The 15011-nt window shown below is 43.1% G+C and overlaps 1 protein-coding gene across 1 annotated transcript; it reads left to right on the forward strand.

Annotated features, from left to right (window-relative positions):
• Nucleotides 1-2807: 2807 nt before the first annotated feature.
• On the forward strand, nucleotides 2808-13480 carry LOC146753079 (obscurin-like). Its single transcript, XM_085531084.1, has 5 exons — nucleotides 2808-2834; nucleotides 11313-11580; nucleotides 12273-12539; nucleotides 12750-13007; nucleotides 13470-13480. Exons 1-5 carry the CDS (start codon nucleotides 2808-2810, stop codon nucleotides 13478-13480), a joined length of 831 nt encoding a protein of 276 aa, XP_085387210.1.
• The last annotated feature ends 1531 nt before the right edge of the window (nucleotides 13481-15011 follow it).

Genomic DNA, 15011 nt, shown 5'->3' on the forward strand with positions numbered 1-15011 from the left:
GTGCAACACTGCTCTACCAGTTGATATTTCAACAGTAGTAGTTACAGATCTCTACTGTGGCTGCACTGAGAAGGTTTGGTTGTCGGTGTCCTAAGAACTTTTAGTCAGAGGCATTGCACTTGCCTTTGGTTTGTTGAATCCCATGTTGACGACCATTCGTTCCATGTTCTGTAAATGTAATGACCAGTCATGAATCCATTCATACCTTTCTAATTGTACGTTTCTCATTAGTCTGAGGGTTTAGAACAGAGGCAGATCTCTCACTCCAACTGCAGTAGAGATTGCTCTGGTGTCAGTATATTTTGCACAAGATCCAGTAAATTTTAACTTAGACTCCAGATAGCCATGGGCACATCAGCTGCATTCTGAGTGACCATTAGTGAGCTGGCTGATGACGAGGGTTTGTCTTCTGTTTTATTTGTAGCTGCACTCTGCTGGTTTTTGCTCATAAGTCAACTTGTTCTCTGTTAACTTTACAGTTCTCGTCTTGTATTCTGAGCTGATCAGGACAGGGAATCTGTTTTCTCCTCTTCTTTCTTATGGCAGTGAACACATTGGAGCTTAATCCTGGTCAAGGTTTGGCATTTGATCAGCTATGTGGAGGAGCAACTGTACTGGGAGTCTACTGCCTTTCTGCTCACGCAGACTTGGTGTCCTTGCATGGCATAGCTTGCGTTCTGTTCCCTTGTAAAGGTTGCAGTCTTTGCTCTCTTCATCTTGGGGCATTCTGCTCCTTCAGTCCCTGGTGTGCAATGTATCTCTGCTCCTGTAGTAGACAGTTTTGCTGCTGCCTGTGGTGTAGACTCTAAACTATCAGCTTTTACGTTTCCCACACCATGTGGATGTGATTCTGGGGCCTTTGGATCTGTTCCGTGAGTTGTGTAGCTCATGCTTTTGGCTCAGGAAACTGGCAGTTTCAGCAAAGAGTGGATTACAGAAAGGGTAGATTTGGGAGGTATCTGTCAGAGAAAATGAAATATGAACAATGACAGAAAGACTATGGCAACAGCTGGAATCAACCAAGTTAATCCTCAGCAGCCAAAGCCAGCCCACATCTTATTGCAGAGGCGTAGGGAGAAAACCCAGCAATGTAGTGCTTTTCCACTTGAATTTTGCTAGCTGAGGGCTATTATTAACTGTTTGCCTCAGAAACCAAAGGTTTTCTGTTCTCTTTCAGACCGGATGAGATCATGGCTGCACAGGGTAATGTAATACCTCCTCCTCTGCCATATGTGGAGAGTGCTTGCCTAGCTACCGTTGCTGTATTTCTCATGTTTACCACTGTAACATGATGTGCAAGTCCAGCACTCACTGCAGAATGATGTGGTGTGAAAGTCAGGAGGGATTATGAGTACTCTTGGAGTGGTTGGCTCTTTCACTACAGAAATCCTCATCTTACTAGCTTCTCCCAAAGTGCAATGGCTTTCTGAGTCTTAATTTCTCCTCTTACCATTGCACTCAGAAAGATTTTCAGGGTTCCTCTACCCCAGGGTTCCACTGGTAGCACAGAACAATCCCATTTTAAGGACATGTTGAATGTTAGGTGCTGAGTGTTGAGCATTACGGGATGCAGATTAGACCTTCTTGATTAAAAGAAACAAGTGCTGCACACCTTGGAAACCTATAGAAAACGACAGTAAAAAGGGCTGATTGTGCCATCTCATTATCTCAGTATTTGTGGTGCACGCTGAAATCCTTATTTGAAGTGGGCCAAAGCTCCATTGCATTTGTGAGAAGTTTTGCATCACCTGGTTGGTCTAGGCCATGTTTGTTGTCTTGCTAATAAGCAAGCCTTCTGATCTTCATCAAATCATTGCGGTTGGAAAAGACCACAAAGATCCCCACATCCAGCCTCAACCCATCCCACCATGCACACTGCCCACGTCCCTCAGTGCCACATCTCCATGGTTATTGAACACTCCCAGGGATGGTGACCCCACCACCTCCCTGCAAAGCTGTGCCACCACATCACCATTCCTCTTCAGAAGAAGTTTTTCTTAACATCCAACTTGAACCTCCCCTGAAAATCATCAGTCAGAACAGGGGCTGTTGAAGATGGGTGGAGAGAATGATGCTTCTACAGTCAATACAAGCAGGGAGATCAAATGTAGAGTGTATCAACTGCATTCCTGCATTGGCTTGCTGCCCTGCTCCCTCGCCTTCAGTGGACTGCAGTGCTGGTGGTAGAGCTGTGGTGTGAATCCTGGGATTGCACGTACTGCAACGGTCAGCAGCACAGGAACTTGAGCTGAACTTACCCTCCTGGGCAGCTGCTGCCACTCAGAATTCAGACAGCATGCAGAGGAGAAAGTCATGAAGGAAGGGAAAGGGATGGCAGCAGAAGGCTTCACAGAGTGACAGCGGGGAGGAAGGAGATAGGGGACAGGTCATGGAAGGGTTTGCCATGACTGCTGGGGAGCAGGAGCCTTCCCGGTCACCTGAGCTGGGTATGCCTGAATATGCTTGCATGAATGATCTGAATGAGTGGTCTTCCATGTCTCCACTGCAAATAAAAGGCAATGTCAATCCCCCTCACACCTGCTAGTCCTGCATTCATGCTTGGAGCCTCTGTCTTGGTATCAACATCAGGACCCTGGGATCTTTCCTGGGACCCAAACAAGCATAGGAAGCTTATTCAAAATTGCTCTGCTGTTAGAAGCTGGCTAGCACTAGAGAAGTCCATGATGTAAGTGCATCAGAAATATTCTGCACTTCTACAGCCTTTTGTAGGGCAAACCATGGAATAGAAATGGAAGCCCATTTATTTAGGGTTTATCTGTTCTCCCATGTCTCAAATATGAACTAGCATGAATGCTCTCAGCAACCAGTTGTTGGTAAAAGGAGAACCAGATAAAACAGTCATTAAAGTAATCAATAAAAGATTCAACATATCAATCGATCCCACTTAGCAAAGTGATTAACTGAATCACCTTAACTGAAGTGTGTATGCCTAACTAATTACACTTGATATCTTTCTGATGCTAACTCCATTTGTTGACACAAAGGGTAAGGTGGGCTTTAAACACTTTCTTCTATATGTGTTAGGTATTAAGAGGAGATGACCTCAGCCAGTTCTCTGAAGAATCAGGGGTTGCTGAGAGTACAAAACCATGCTTTATGCATAAAACCGAGCTACAAAATCTAATGTAGGCCAAATATTCACCATATCAAGGGCTATATCATTGCCTTAGGGTAGAGTCAAAAGATGGTTTTCTGCTCTTAAATTTCTATGGTTTCCTGATTTTGAGGTCTTAACTTCATAATTGAGCTGTATTTGGCTGTTCTCCAGTGCAGAGTGGAGCAATATCAAAAAGACAGACAGATGAAGATCTGTCATTGTCTTCATTAGAAGAAATCTGAAAATTAGGAGTCCAAGCTGATAGTAAAGACTACCCAGAGGGATGGGATGACCACAGGGACTGTGCTGAGGATGCATTATAATGTGTGATAAACACTGTGAAGCAGTGTTGCTCCAGGAAATGGTCCAATACAACATAGAAGCAACTTTTAATGTCTTCCAGTCACAAGTTGTTCATATCTAATGTATATTTTAACCAATGTTTTCCAGTTCCAGAAGCAGAGGATGCCTTTATCAACAAGCAGAAGGTGCAGAAGGAGGTGAAGGCTGCACCAACAGAAAATGCCACGCTGAGCTGCGAGGTGGCCCAGGAGAAGACGGAGGTGAAGTGGTACAAGGAGGGGAAACTGATCACCTCGAGCAAGAAGTTCAAGGTGGAGTCAGAGGGCAAACAGCGTCGGCTGGTGGTGAGCCAGGTGGAGAAGAAAGATGCAGGGGAGTACAGCTACGAGGCTGCTGGCCAGAAACTCACCTTCAAGATTCATGTCACAGGTGAGAGAAATTGTTTCGACTGTATTGAACCCCCCAACAAAGAAGGAGGGGAAAGTTAAGTGGTTTGACACATTCAACCCCAGCATTCAGTGATGTAGACAGTGCTTAAATTCTGTTTAATTCATATAGTTTTCTGTTTGCCTTCTGAAGCTATGAACGCAGAGGACTTGGGTAGCCTCAGCTTAAGACAGGCTGGAAATAATTCGGGAATTTCCCTGGGGATCTCAAGTAGATGCAATGATAGCAAAATGAGAAGTCAATAATTTCAGGGGAAATTAAAGAATATTAAAGATATCTTCAGGGCACAAGCACACCCCTGCAAATGCTTCTTCCTAAATAGTCTCAGAGACAGCATTTGGTCACAATGCTAGAAGGTGGCATTGGTGGTTTCTATTAAATTAAAGAAACCTGCAACTAAAAAGGTTTTCCCATATTGTCTTTTATTTTCTTCTCTATAGCAGGTACAAAAGAAATGCTTAAAAATAGAAAGGCTTCAAGCTGGTGCTTTTCATTCCAAAATGGAGGAAGACAGGCGTTCTATTTATGAGGAGAGTCTGATAAGAAAGTGGAAAAAGGCTTTTTACCAGGGTCTATAGCAACATAAGAAGGGGCAATGGTTTCAAAAGTGAAGAGGGTAGACTCAGTTTGGACATGAGAAAAGTTCTTTATGATGAGGATGGTGATACACTGGAACAGATTGTCCAGTGAAGGATGTGGGTGACTCATCATTGGAGTGTCCAAGGCCAGGCTGGATGGGGACCCTGGGCAGCCTCATTTAGTGAATGATGTCCCTGACTACGGCAAAAGGTTGGACTGGATGATCTTTAAAGCTTCCTTCTATACCCAAACCGTTCTATGATTCCATAGGGGAAACCATTTTATTACTGCCTCTGAAAACTCAGGAGATATTAGAACTTTTTTCAGAAATAAGTAGGTGAGAAAAATACATTTCCTCACTATGACTTAATCACAAACAGAATTTAACCTTGACCCTCACCTGGCTTTTGCTGGCAAAGCAACTTACAGCTGTCAGCTTGTTTGGTCAATGTAATGCCTGTCCCCTTGTATGAAACAGACTTTTCAATGACTGTGTATGCTGGTGTGCTGCTGGACAGTGGGGAAAGGGGTGTTTTTTAATTTTTGAAGATTTTGGAACATGATACTGGTGGAAATGAAAACAAGTTTAGGGCTATCTAAGCTGTTTTGGTCTGGCAGGGAGGAAGTTCTTCACTGGCAATTGATATAGTTCAGATGTTGGCATTCAGTTCATAGCACTGTCAGGAAATGTGAGTGGGAAAGCTGTCCTCAACGGTACAGTCCAAAGACTAATTTGGGCATTTGGGGAAGGCTGTGTAGAAAAGATTCATGTCTTAAATGTGCCCGTTTGCCTTAAATTCCAGAAGAAGAAAATGCCTTTATCAACAAGCAGAAGGTGCAGAAGGAGGTGAAGGCTGCACCAACAGAAAATGCCACGCTGAGCTGCGAGGTGGCCCAGGAGAAGACGGAGGTGAATTGGTACAAGGATGGGAAACTGATCACCTCGAGCAAGAAGTTCAAGGCTGAGTCAGAGGGCAAACAGCGTCGGCTGGTGGTGAGCCAGGTGGAGAAGAAAGATGCAGGGGAGTACAGCTGCGAGGCTGCTGGCCAGAAACTCACCTTCAAGATTCATGTCACAGGTAAGACAGGTGTTGTCTGAAATACAGCAGAGAACAGTAAAGTAAAATCTAGTTTCTATTATACAGTGATCCAGGTGCAGTAGTCTGTACTGAGGTTTTTTCCCTATACTTGACTGCCTGGGTTTGTAGCAAGTATTTGGATTTAGTATGGCACAAAGACCTGTTTCAGTCTGTCTGTAGAATAATAATTACTGATATATGTACAGTGGAAGCAATATTCAAGATATTATTCAAATCTCTCCTGTGCCTGAGATCCCAAACTGTAATTCTTGTTCACCGAAACATTTGACTAAGATAAGTATGTGCAGTGAGGCTGGAGTGCATGTTGTACGTGCAGCCTTTCGTGGCAGGAGAAGCAGGAACTTCTCCTAGTAGTACACTGCCTTTTTACTATGCCTTTATGTTGGAGGCTGCATCTGGATAGGTGAGTCTGCTACTCACAGTAAGAGACCTGGTAGAGCTGACTATTCCCAGAGCTCAAAGTAAGATAGATATCTGCAAATCACACACAAAGAACAAAGGACTGCGTTGGTGAGCATATTTCTTTTGTGCCTTTGACAGTCACAGTTGTGGCAATGGTAGAGGCCATGAGGAGTCTGTTCAGGAAGCCAGGAGTACTGTTCTGGGTCATGAAAAGGCAGCCAGTGGTTTGACTATCACATGTTTATGTGTTTTGATTTTTCACAGTGGGTCTTAAGTAAAAGGAACTCAGGTTTTGGTTGCCTGCAGGACAGATGTTCTTTTGGGTTCAATATGTTTGCATAGTGACTTGCAACCATGGGACTGGTGTTCAAGGACTCTTGGTTCCTTCAGTTCCTAGGTTCTTTCTTGCCTAGATTTGACACTTAGTTTCAACAGAAGAGCTGATATTCTCTATGAAGGCTATTAGTTTGGGCACAAGTGGTAACCTAAACCTGTTCCAACCTGTACATACAAACCTGCAAGATGGTCTCATTTCAGTCCCTCAGTCAATACTTTTTCTTTTCTTCCCTCAGAGCCAAAACCTGTGTTTATAAACTAGGAGCAGGTGCAGAAAGAGGTGAGTGCTGCCCTGTCAGCAAGTGCCTCCCTCAGCTGTGAAGTAGCACAGGATCCAACTGGAGTAAAATGGTTCAAGGATGGAAGACTGCTTGCCTCCTCCAGAAAGTTCAGAATGGAATCTGTGGGCAAAACACGGCGTCTGGTTGTGGAGCAGCTGGAGAAGAAAGATGCTGGAGAATACATCTGCGAGGCTGCTGGCCAGAAGATGACCTTCGAGCTGGAAACAACTGGTGAGCATTCAGAAATTCTCAGCCAGGATTTTGTAGCCTTGTTGTGAACTGGGTTTTAGGGTGAAATCTCAGTTTTCTTTGCACCTGACAGTGTGAGAATTTGCTCTGGCCCTTTGTGTACCTCCCCGGTGCTCAGCTGTTCCTTCCCTTACTTGGGGATAACGTCATTTATTCAAGGTGATGTCCTAACGGGCTTGTTAACAGTCCTCTGCAGTGCTTTAAGCTGTCATATGTCAGCAAGAATTTATGCATGTTCTATAGCCATTCCTACATGTTGAAAACACTGCACTGTGCTTAAGCTTCAGCATATGTTCCAGTAAGTACAGTTCCATTAATTCTAGGGAATTGGGTGAATTAAACATAGATCTGAAGGCTGCCTTTGCCCAGTGCAGAGATGGAAGGACTAATGTAGATTTGACTTGATATTTTCCCTTCTAGGATGGGAAGGAGCTCTGTCAAAGTAAAAGAAGTGGGCATTACTTCCCAGGGAAATAAGAGAAGTCTCATTATTCACAGGTGGTGAACTCTCATTTTCTCTCTCAGTCTGCAACCAGGTTGGGTTGCTGTTTCAGTACTGGCTGTTTTATGCAGGAACTCTGCTCCTGAGGTTAATCCAAGTTGTATCCAGGCCCTTCAGAAGGAAAGGGAAATAGCAGCACAGAAATATGGTCTGATTCTGACATAAATAAATGCAGACCTGGAGAGTTAAAAGGGATTGTGTGTGTCATGGTTTTGTAATTTTGTAATTTTGCTATCAGTATTCCACATCATAACATCATGTCAAGTATGGATACTTCTATTGAATGTGCAGTCCACAGAAGAAGACTACATATCCCAGAGAACAACAGGGTTAATGATAAGTCACGGGACCAGGACTCTATATAATCTTGTTCCCAGGCTGGAGTGCCCTCCTTCTTCTCTCGAACTTCTCGGAGAGTGGGAAGCGTTCCAGCCGTGTCGCCTAGAGTTCACAGTAGGCCTCTCGGTTTTCGGGGACTCTCTCTCTCTGTTTCGTTTGATTTGTTAGCTTCAATTATATTATATTGTGTTATCTTGTATTTCGGTATCATATTTAGTAAAATAAGTTTTTCCTCCTTAGATTGTCGCTGTTTTATCCCACTCCCTTTTTCCCCCTCCTTTCCGGGCCCCGGGAGGGGGGCCCACGGGGTGGCTTCCCCTGTCACGGGCATAGGTAAATCTAAGTAACCCGTGACAGATTTTTTGGTGGAGGATGCGGGCATAGAGCTTTTTAGCTTTTAGAACAACTCTCTCTTTACTCTTAAAGAACATGTTGGGAAAAGCTGTTTGGGTCCTTCCAGCTTCTGGAAAGGGCAAACCTATCCGTGGAACTGTCTTTGCCCAGGGACCTGGGTGCACTTGGTGGGTAATGCAGAAGGATGGGGATGTTCAATGTGTGCCACAAGGGAATTTAATGCTGGGGGAGTGCAGTCAATAATTTTATGTATTTATATATATATGTTTGCATGTGTAGTGTATTTTAGTTATTATAGTTGTACATTTAGTTATGTTACATGTAATTCTACTGTTTAGCTATCTTAATTTTACATATGTGTATATATATGTATATATATATTTACCATGATGTAATAATGTAGAATAAGGGGTGGAATGTCATGGTTTTGTAATTTTGTAATTTTGCTATCAGTATTCCACATCATAACATCATGTCAAGTATGGATACTTCTATTGAATGTGCAGTCCACAGAAGAAGACTACATATCCCAGAGAACAACAGGGTTAATGATAAGTCACGGGACCAGGACTCTATATAATCTTGTTCCCAGGCTGGAGTGCCCTCCTTCTTCTCTCGAACTTCTCGGAGAGTGGGAAGCGTTCCAGCCGTGTCGCCTAGAGTTCACAGTAGGCCTCTCGGTTTTCGGGGACTCTCTCTCTCTGTTTCGTTTGATTTGTTAGCTTCAATTATATTATATTGTGTTATCTTGTATTTCGGTATCATATTTAGTAAAATAAGTTTTTCCTCCATAGATTGTCGCTGTTTTATCCCACTCCCTTTTTCCCCCTCCTTTCCGGGCCCCGGGAGGGGGGCCCACGGGGTGGCTTCCCCTGTCACGGGCATAGGTAAATCTAAGTAACCCGTGACAGTGTGATGTTCAAAGGATTTTGAAGCAAAGATGTCCCCTAGGTAAGATTTGTGGCTGACATTCCCCATGCATTGTGGGCACACAAGCTAAGGAGAGACGAGTGATGAGCATGCAGAGAAGCCAATGATTCAGACAGGTTTGTAGTGACACGACACTGTAGAGTCCTGTCTATTTCTCCTTGGCATAGTTTGGAAAATAAAGATGAGGTGATGGTGGTAACCAATATGGCTTCCTCAAGGTCAAGCCATGCCTGACAAACTTGGTGGCCTTTCATGATGGAGTAACAGCATCAGTGGATAATGGGAGAGCAACTGACATCATCTACATGGACCTGTGCAGAGCATTTGATCCCATCCTGCATGACATCCTGGTCACCAAACTGGAGAAAAATGGTTTTGATGGATGGACCAGTTGCAAGATAGGGAACTGTCTGGATGGTCACACTCAGAGAGCTGCAGTCAATAGCTCAGTGTCCAGGTGGAGGGTGGTGTTGGGACCAGTGTTATTTAACATTTTTGTAGGCAACATGGACAGTGGAATCAAATGAACCCTCAGCAAGTTTGCAGATGACACCAAGCTGAGCGGTGCTGTTGATGTGCTAGAGGGAAGGGATGCTGCCCAGAGGGACCTGGACAGGCTGGAGAGGTGGGCCCTTGGCAGCCTCATGAACTTGAGTGTGGCCAAGTACAAGGCCCTGCACCTGGGTCAGGGCAATCCCAAGCACAGGCACAGGCTTAGAGGAGAATGATTTGAGAGAAGCCTTGACCCTGAGGAGAAGAGTTGGTGTGGAGGGAGGTGTCCCTGCCTATAGCAGGGGGACTGGAACTAAATGACCTTAAAGATTCAGTCAGTTCTATTGTTTTTCTACCCTTAATTTTGCTTGAAAGGTTTTTAGAATAAATGAGGTTCTGGTTTCCATGAAAACTGTTTGCAGGGAGCTCCATTGTAGCTAGTAAGTCTATCTTTAAGTTCTCGGGCAATAATGCATTGACTGTGTTGAAGAGAGAAATGACTCAGGAATGGATGATGGTTTAGAATAAAACATAATCCTACTTATTTTCTATGCAAATATGTGTAAGGAAAAGATGCTGCACTCAGTTCTGGAAATACCCTGACAAATATATCTCTACTGTTTCACAGCTGGAGATATCAAGATTGTTAAACCACTGGAAGATGTGGAAGTGAATGAATATGGGAGTGCATCTTTTGTCTGTGAGATTTCACAAGATGAGGTTCAGAGCCAGTGGTACAAAGATGACAACAAGCTGAAGGCTGATGACAACATCAGAATGCGGCAAGATGGTAGGGTGTAAGAGGGGGATCTTTCTCCTGAGTGGGGGGTGGGTTGGAGATCAAGCATATAAGACATCTGAAATGAAGTGAAGAAGGTTCAGAAGGGAGTTCCCCTTTTGTTTGGGGACTGAGGTTAGGGTGGAACAAGTGACATGGACCAGCTAACATCATTTGCAAGAATGTCAAAAAAGTTGAACGCCACCAGGACCTTTCACAGAAATAAAAACTCCTACCTATCTACCTTTCTGCCCACAAAATATCCAGCTTGTCTTTTGGGTTTTACTTTTGCTAAGTAGAACAGATTATTTTCTTACGAGGTTGATTTTCTACTTTTAAACTTCAGATTTGTGTTTGAACGTTGAGGGATAAAAAACATAGCTTGACTTTTTCTTCATTTTCTCTGTCTGTTTGAAAAGAGCACAGGTTTTTTTTTGTTTTTTTTTTTAAATATATACAATGTTAGGGTATATATATGATGTTAAGTGTGATAAAGAAAAGGGAGACGTTTGAGTTAGCGCACTACTCAAGAGTTCAGTCCCCAGCTTTGCCACTGTTACCATTATAAGGGCAAGAACATCCTGGAAAATGAATTTATCCTAAGTAGAGTCATTACATTTGAGCTACAGAGACCTTTACTAGGAGAAAACTTGTTGTTCAGAGCTATGTTGCTGTATTTAACCAAAGTAATTATCAATGTCCGTGTTTCATTGAACCTGTATTCCATTTTGTAATGCGAGGAGTTTGATATTGGGATGGGAAGGTCATGGTTTGATTTGGATGTTGGACTGGGAATCAGAAGATCTGGGCTCTCTTCAGGTTGTCAGTCTTATTGTCTGACTTCTTAACAACATTCCTTTCTTTATAATATTATTTAATGATGTTTTAAGGCATTTTGAGCTGATAGGTGTAGTGTTCATGTGACTTCTTAACAACATTCCTTTCTTTATATTATTTTTAATGATGTTTTAAGGCATTTTGAGCTGATAGGTGTAGTATTCATGTGCAGTAATGCTGATGTGAGTAAGTAGGGTGATAATGTAAGGGTTTTTTACATTCCTTCTACATTTCTGCTTTCTCTTGTTCCATCCTTCTTAAATAGCAATCCATTAATCTAGTAAAGGAGCTGTGTGATGACTATGTGACTGAGCCTGAAAAAGCCAAGTTTGAATGCGAGATATCCATTCCATCTGTGAAACCTCCCAAGTGGTATCTACGTGGGGAAGTCTTACAGGCTGGCAGAAACTTGATTATGCAGCAAGAAGGCACCATCCACCAGCTTGCCATAGCGAAAACCACCACTGATATGACAAGCACCATTCAGTTCTCAATTGGCAAATCAAAATCCACAGCCAATCTGCTTGTCAGAGGTAACATATCCTGGCTTGGTTTACATCATGAAGATGAAGAATTAATTAACGTACAGCCTTCCTTCACTGGGGTCTTTGAAATATTTTGTGTGTGTCTGGAGGGTCTGCTCCATTTCCAGTTCAAAGTCGTTGGACACTAAATGAGACAGCTGCATCTCAGTAAAAGATGTGTTTGAATAGCTGTGATGTGCTTACTATTCAGATCTACAGAGCTGAGGTTTTGTCCTTGGCTATAGCAAAGAAGTCAAATCAGGTGAAATTAATTGTATTTCTGAACTAGACAAGGTTAAGTTTGGTAGCACCTAAATTTGATGCAGTTTGTCATTGATTTCATCTGAAAGAAACTCGCAGGCTTTTTATCTGCTGTTGTCCCCAGCATAAGAGTCTCCATTCACATCCTAAAGTACTTGTTATATTTTCAACTCACTCTTATTTGAATAAAAGCCTCAACTGGGAGCAATTTAATAAGCACAGAACAAGAGCTGGACCTTGCATTTGGTAGATAATATACAGTATTACTTTATTGAAATGTAGTCAATGGCATTCCCTATAGACAATCATTTGTTTTATCTTTGGAGTGGTTCAAAAAACCATTGTGAACATGACATTAATTGGAATGGAATATACGCAAGAGACTTTCCTCTTCTTCCAATTGTCCTCATCCTTTCTTCTCTTCCACCCCTGCTTTGCAGATTACCATATAGAAATCACCAGGAAGTTGGAGGACAAGACAGCTTTGGAACGTCATTCTGTCATCCTGTCCTGTGACTTCAGGCCTTCTCCAAAGGTTGTGAAATGGTTCAAGGGCCACACACTCATCAAGCCCTCTGAGAAGTACAAGATCAAGAGGGATAAGCATTCAGCAGAGCTCAAGATTCTGAAGCTGAAGCCCGATGATGCTGATGTGTACAAGTGCAAGGCAGGAATTGCAGAGACTGAGGCCACGCTGACAGCTGAAGGTATGAGCAGGGAGGGTGGCCTCTTCCATGTCCTATTTCACCTCAGATTTCTCTTCTTGAGGTTGATTTCTGCCGTTCTCTCCTGCTAACTTTATAAATGTATAATCTTCACTGAGAAGATTACACAAAGATCATCTAGTCCAACCATTCTACCACATCCCAGTATGATTTATAGTAACAGTGGTAACAGTTCACCTTGTTTCCCCACAGCCTGCAATGTAGAAGTAATGAAGCACCTGCAGGATGTGGAAATTGAAGAAGAGAGCTCTGCTGTCTTCTCCTGCGAGCTGTCCCATAATGACGAGGACGTGGAATGGTTCCTGAATGGCAACCTCCTTTACACCAACACTTACAATGACATCAAGAACATTGGCAATTGCTGCACACTGACAATGAAGCAGGTAAAGCCTGAGGATGCTGGCACAGTGACAGTGAAGTCAGACAAGGTGTCAGAAAGCGCACCTGAAGGTGATAGGTGGGTCTGATCACACCCCTCCTGGATGTAAGAGATGCTAAGGAGCTCCAGTTCATTCTATTGTGCAGCAATCCTGCTTCTAAAGCTCACCTCTCTGGGGCTCAGATAGCCAGCAAAGTCATGATGGGCTTTCTTCCAGTGATTTATGGAATTAAGGATTTATGACTGCAGGGAGAGATCATTCAGTGTGTGTTTTGCCTCTGGGATGACTAATGACCAGGCTGTGAGCAAGCTGATCTAGCTGTGAATGTCCCTTTTTATTGCAGGGGAGCTGGGCTAGATGGCCTTTAAGGGTCTCTTCCAATTCTAAGGATACTGGGATTCTAATCTGCTCTCCCCAGCAATTAAGCTCTTTTACTCTATGCGCTCAGAGTTTGAAGGATTTCCTCTTTCTCCTTTCTTTTGCATTTGGTGGAAGTTTTTTCCCCAGTATAAACATCTGATGTGTGAAATAGAAGACAGATAAGAGGAGTCAATAATACAGGAAAATCAAAAGTGTTCCTCTTAATCCTGTGGCCTGCTGTATGAGCTCTGCTCCATGTGAGGGCAATGCCAGCTCTCCAGCTTTAGAAGAGCTGCATCCCAATTACTTCATATGATATCAGTCCCACCCACAGCAATGCAGGCTGTCCCTCCTGTTCCCTGTATTCTCCTACTGATTAGTTCAGAATTCCATAAAGCGTATTCAGTCAACAGACATGAAACCGCTTTAGGTTCTATCTTGGTGTCGTTAGTAGTGGTGAAGATTTATTTATCCCTCTTTAAAAATCTGAAAGCAACTGGAAATGTCTGATCTTCTGTATAATGGTGTTCTGTTTTGCCTGTTTAATTGCAGAGAAGCCTGCTGTCTTCATGAAGTCCTTGGATGATGTTTTTGTTGAGGAGCGGGGTGTGATTAAATTGGAATGCGAAGTCTTTATAAAGAGAAGGTCAAACCAGTGTGGAAAAAGGACGGTGTTGTGCTCCCTTCTGGCAACAAGTATGAGCTGGTACAGTCTGGGAAGACCCTATGTCCCCTTATCCATGACCTCGAGATGTCAGATGCAGGTTTCTATACCTGTGATATTGGCACTGATGTTGCCAAATCAAAGGTCGGCTTTCAGGGTAAGTACTGTGGAAAGTAAAGGAGTGCTGAAAGCACATTCAGTGTGGTCACTATGTCTTACACCTATTCCCCCATGAGCCTTAATAGTTTCTACAATAGAAGTGTATTACTGCAATTTAGCACAGTGATGTCTGGAAAATTCCCATTGCTTTTGATGTAAATGTATCTCATTTTGCCATGAAAATCACCAAACACATCAAGAATGTCCTGGAAATGTTTCCTTTCAAACCATCCCTAAAATGGAGAAATGGTTTGAACACCAATAGGGGTAGGATGGTAACAAATGAGCTAATAGAAACAGTTAATTTCTTGTCATAGGCAAAACCCTTTTTCTCACGCAGCATCCTAGAGTTGTCCTCTCTGTTAGGTTGTTCCCTCTGTAGCTCATTGAATCTTCATTCTGCTCCATGGACTGAGCTGCTCGCCTTGTAGTTCTTCCAGAGCAAAGCCGAGAGATTTACGTCTCTTTTTTTTTATAGCTTTCTGGTAATTCTGAGTGGAGAATGTCTTAGAGAATACATCAGTAAGGAACACAGCCATGTTCTGCAAATCCTGAGTTAAAACACCAGTACTGCTACTCATGTCAGTCACAAATGCCTTTTCTCCATATAAACCTCATACTAACCTATCTCTTACCTTCCAGAGCTGAATAGTGGCATTACCAAACGGCTGAAAAACACTGAAATCCAGGAGGGAGAAGATTGTACTTTTGAATGCATTCCGTCCCATGAAAGCATTGATGAGTTCAAGTGGACACTGACTGGAAGCAGAGTGGAAAGTAGTGGGCGATTTAAAGCTTCTAACGTGAGTTAGAAATAGACTCTCCTTATCAAAAGTGTGACTCCTACTGACGCTGGGGAAGTCGTTTTTACTGCCCTTGGTCTAACCTCCA

This window comes from Coturnix japonica, unplaced genomic scaffold (genome assembly GCF_054131305.1).
Source record: "Coturnix japonica strain WE unplaced genomic scaffold, WE-NBRP24 Scf040, whole genome shotgun sequence".
Taxonomy (NCBI): Eukaryota; Metazoa; Chordata; class Aves; order Galliformes; family Phasianidae; genus Coturnix; species Coturnix japonica.

What these genes read in the sequence shown, in the direction of transcription:
- LOC146753079 (XM_085531084.1), top strand. Translation starts at nt 2,808, where the DNA reads ATGAATGCTCTCAGCAACCAGTTGTTG. An exon ending in CTCTCAGCAACCAGTTGTTG is followed by an intron (nt 2,835 to 11,312) that starts GTAAAAGGAGAA and finishes CTTCTTAAATAG; the next exon opens with CAATCCATTAATCTAGTAAA. An exon ending in AGCCAATCTGCTTGTCAGAG is followed by an intron (nt 11,581 to 12,272) that starts GTAACATATCCT and finishes CCTGCTTTGCAG; the next exon opens with ATTACCATATAGAAATCACC.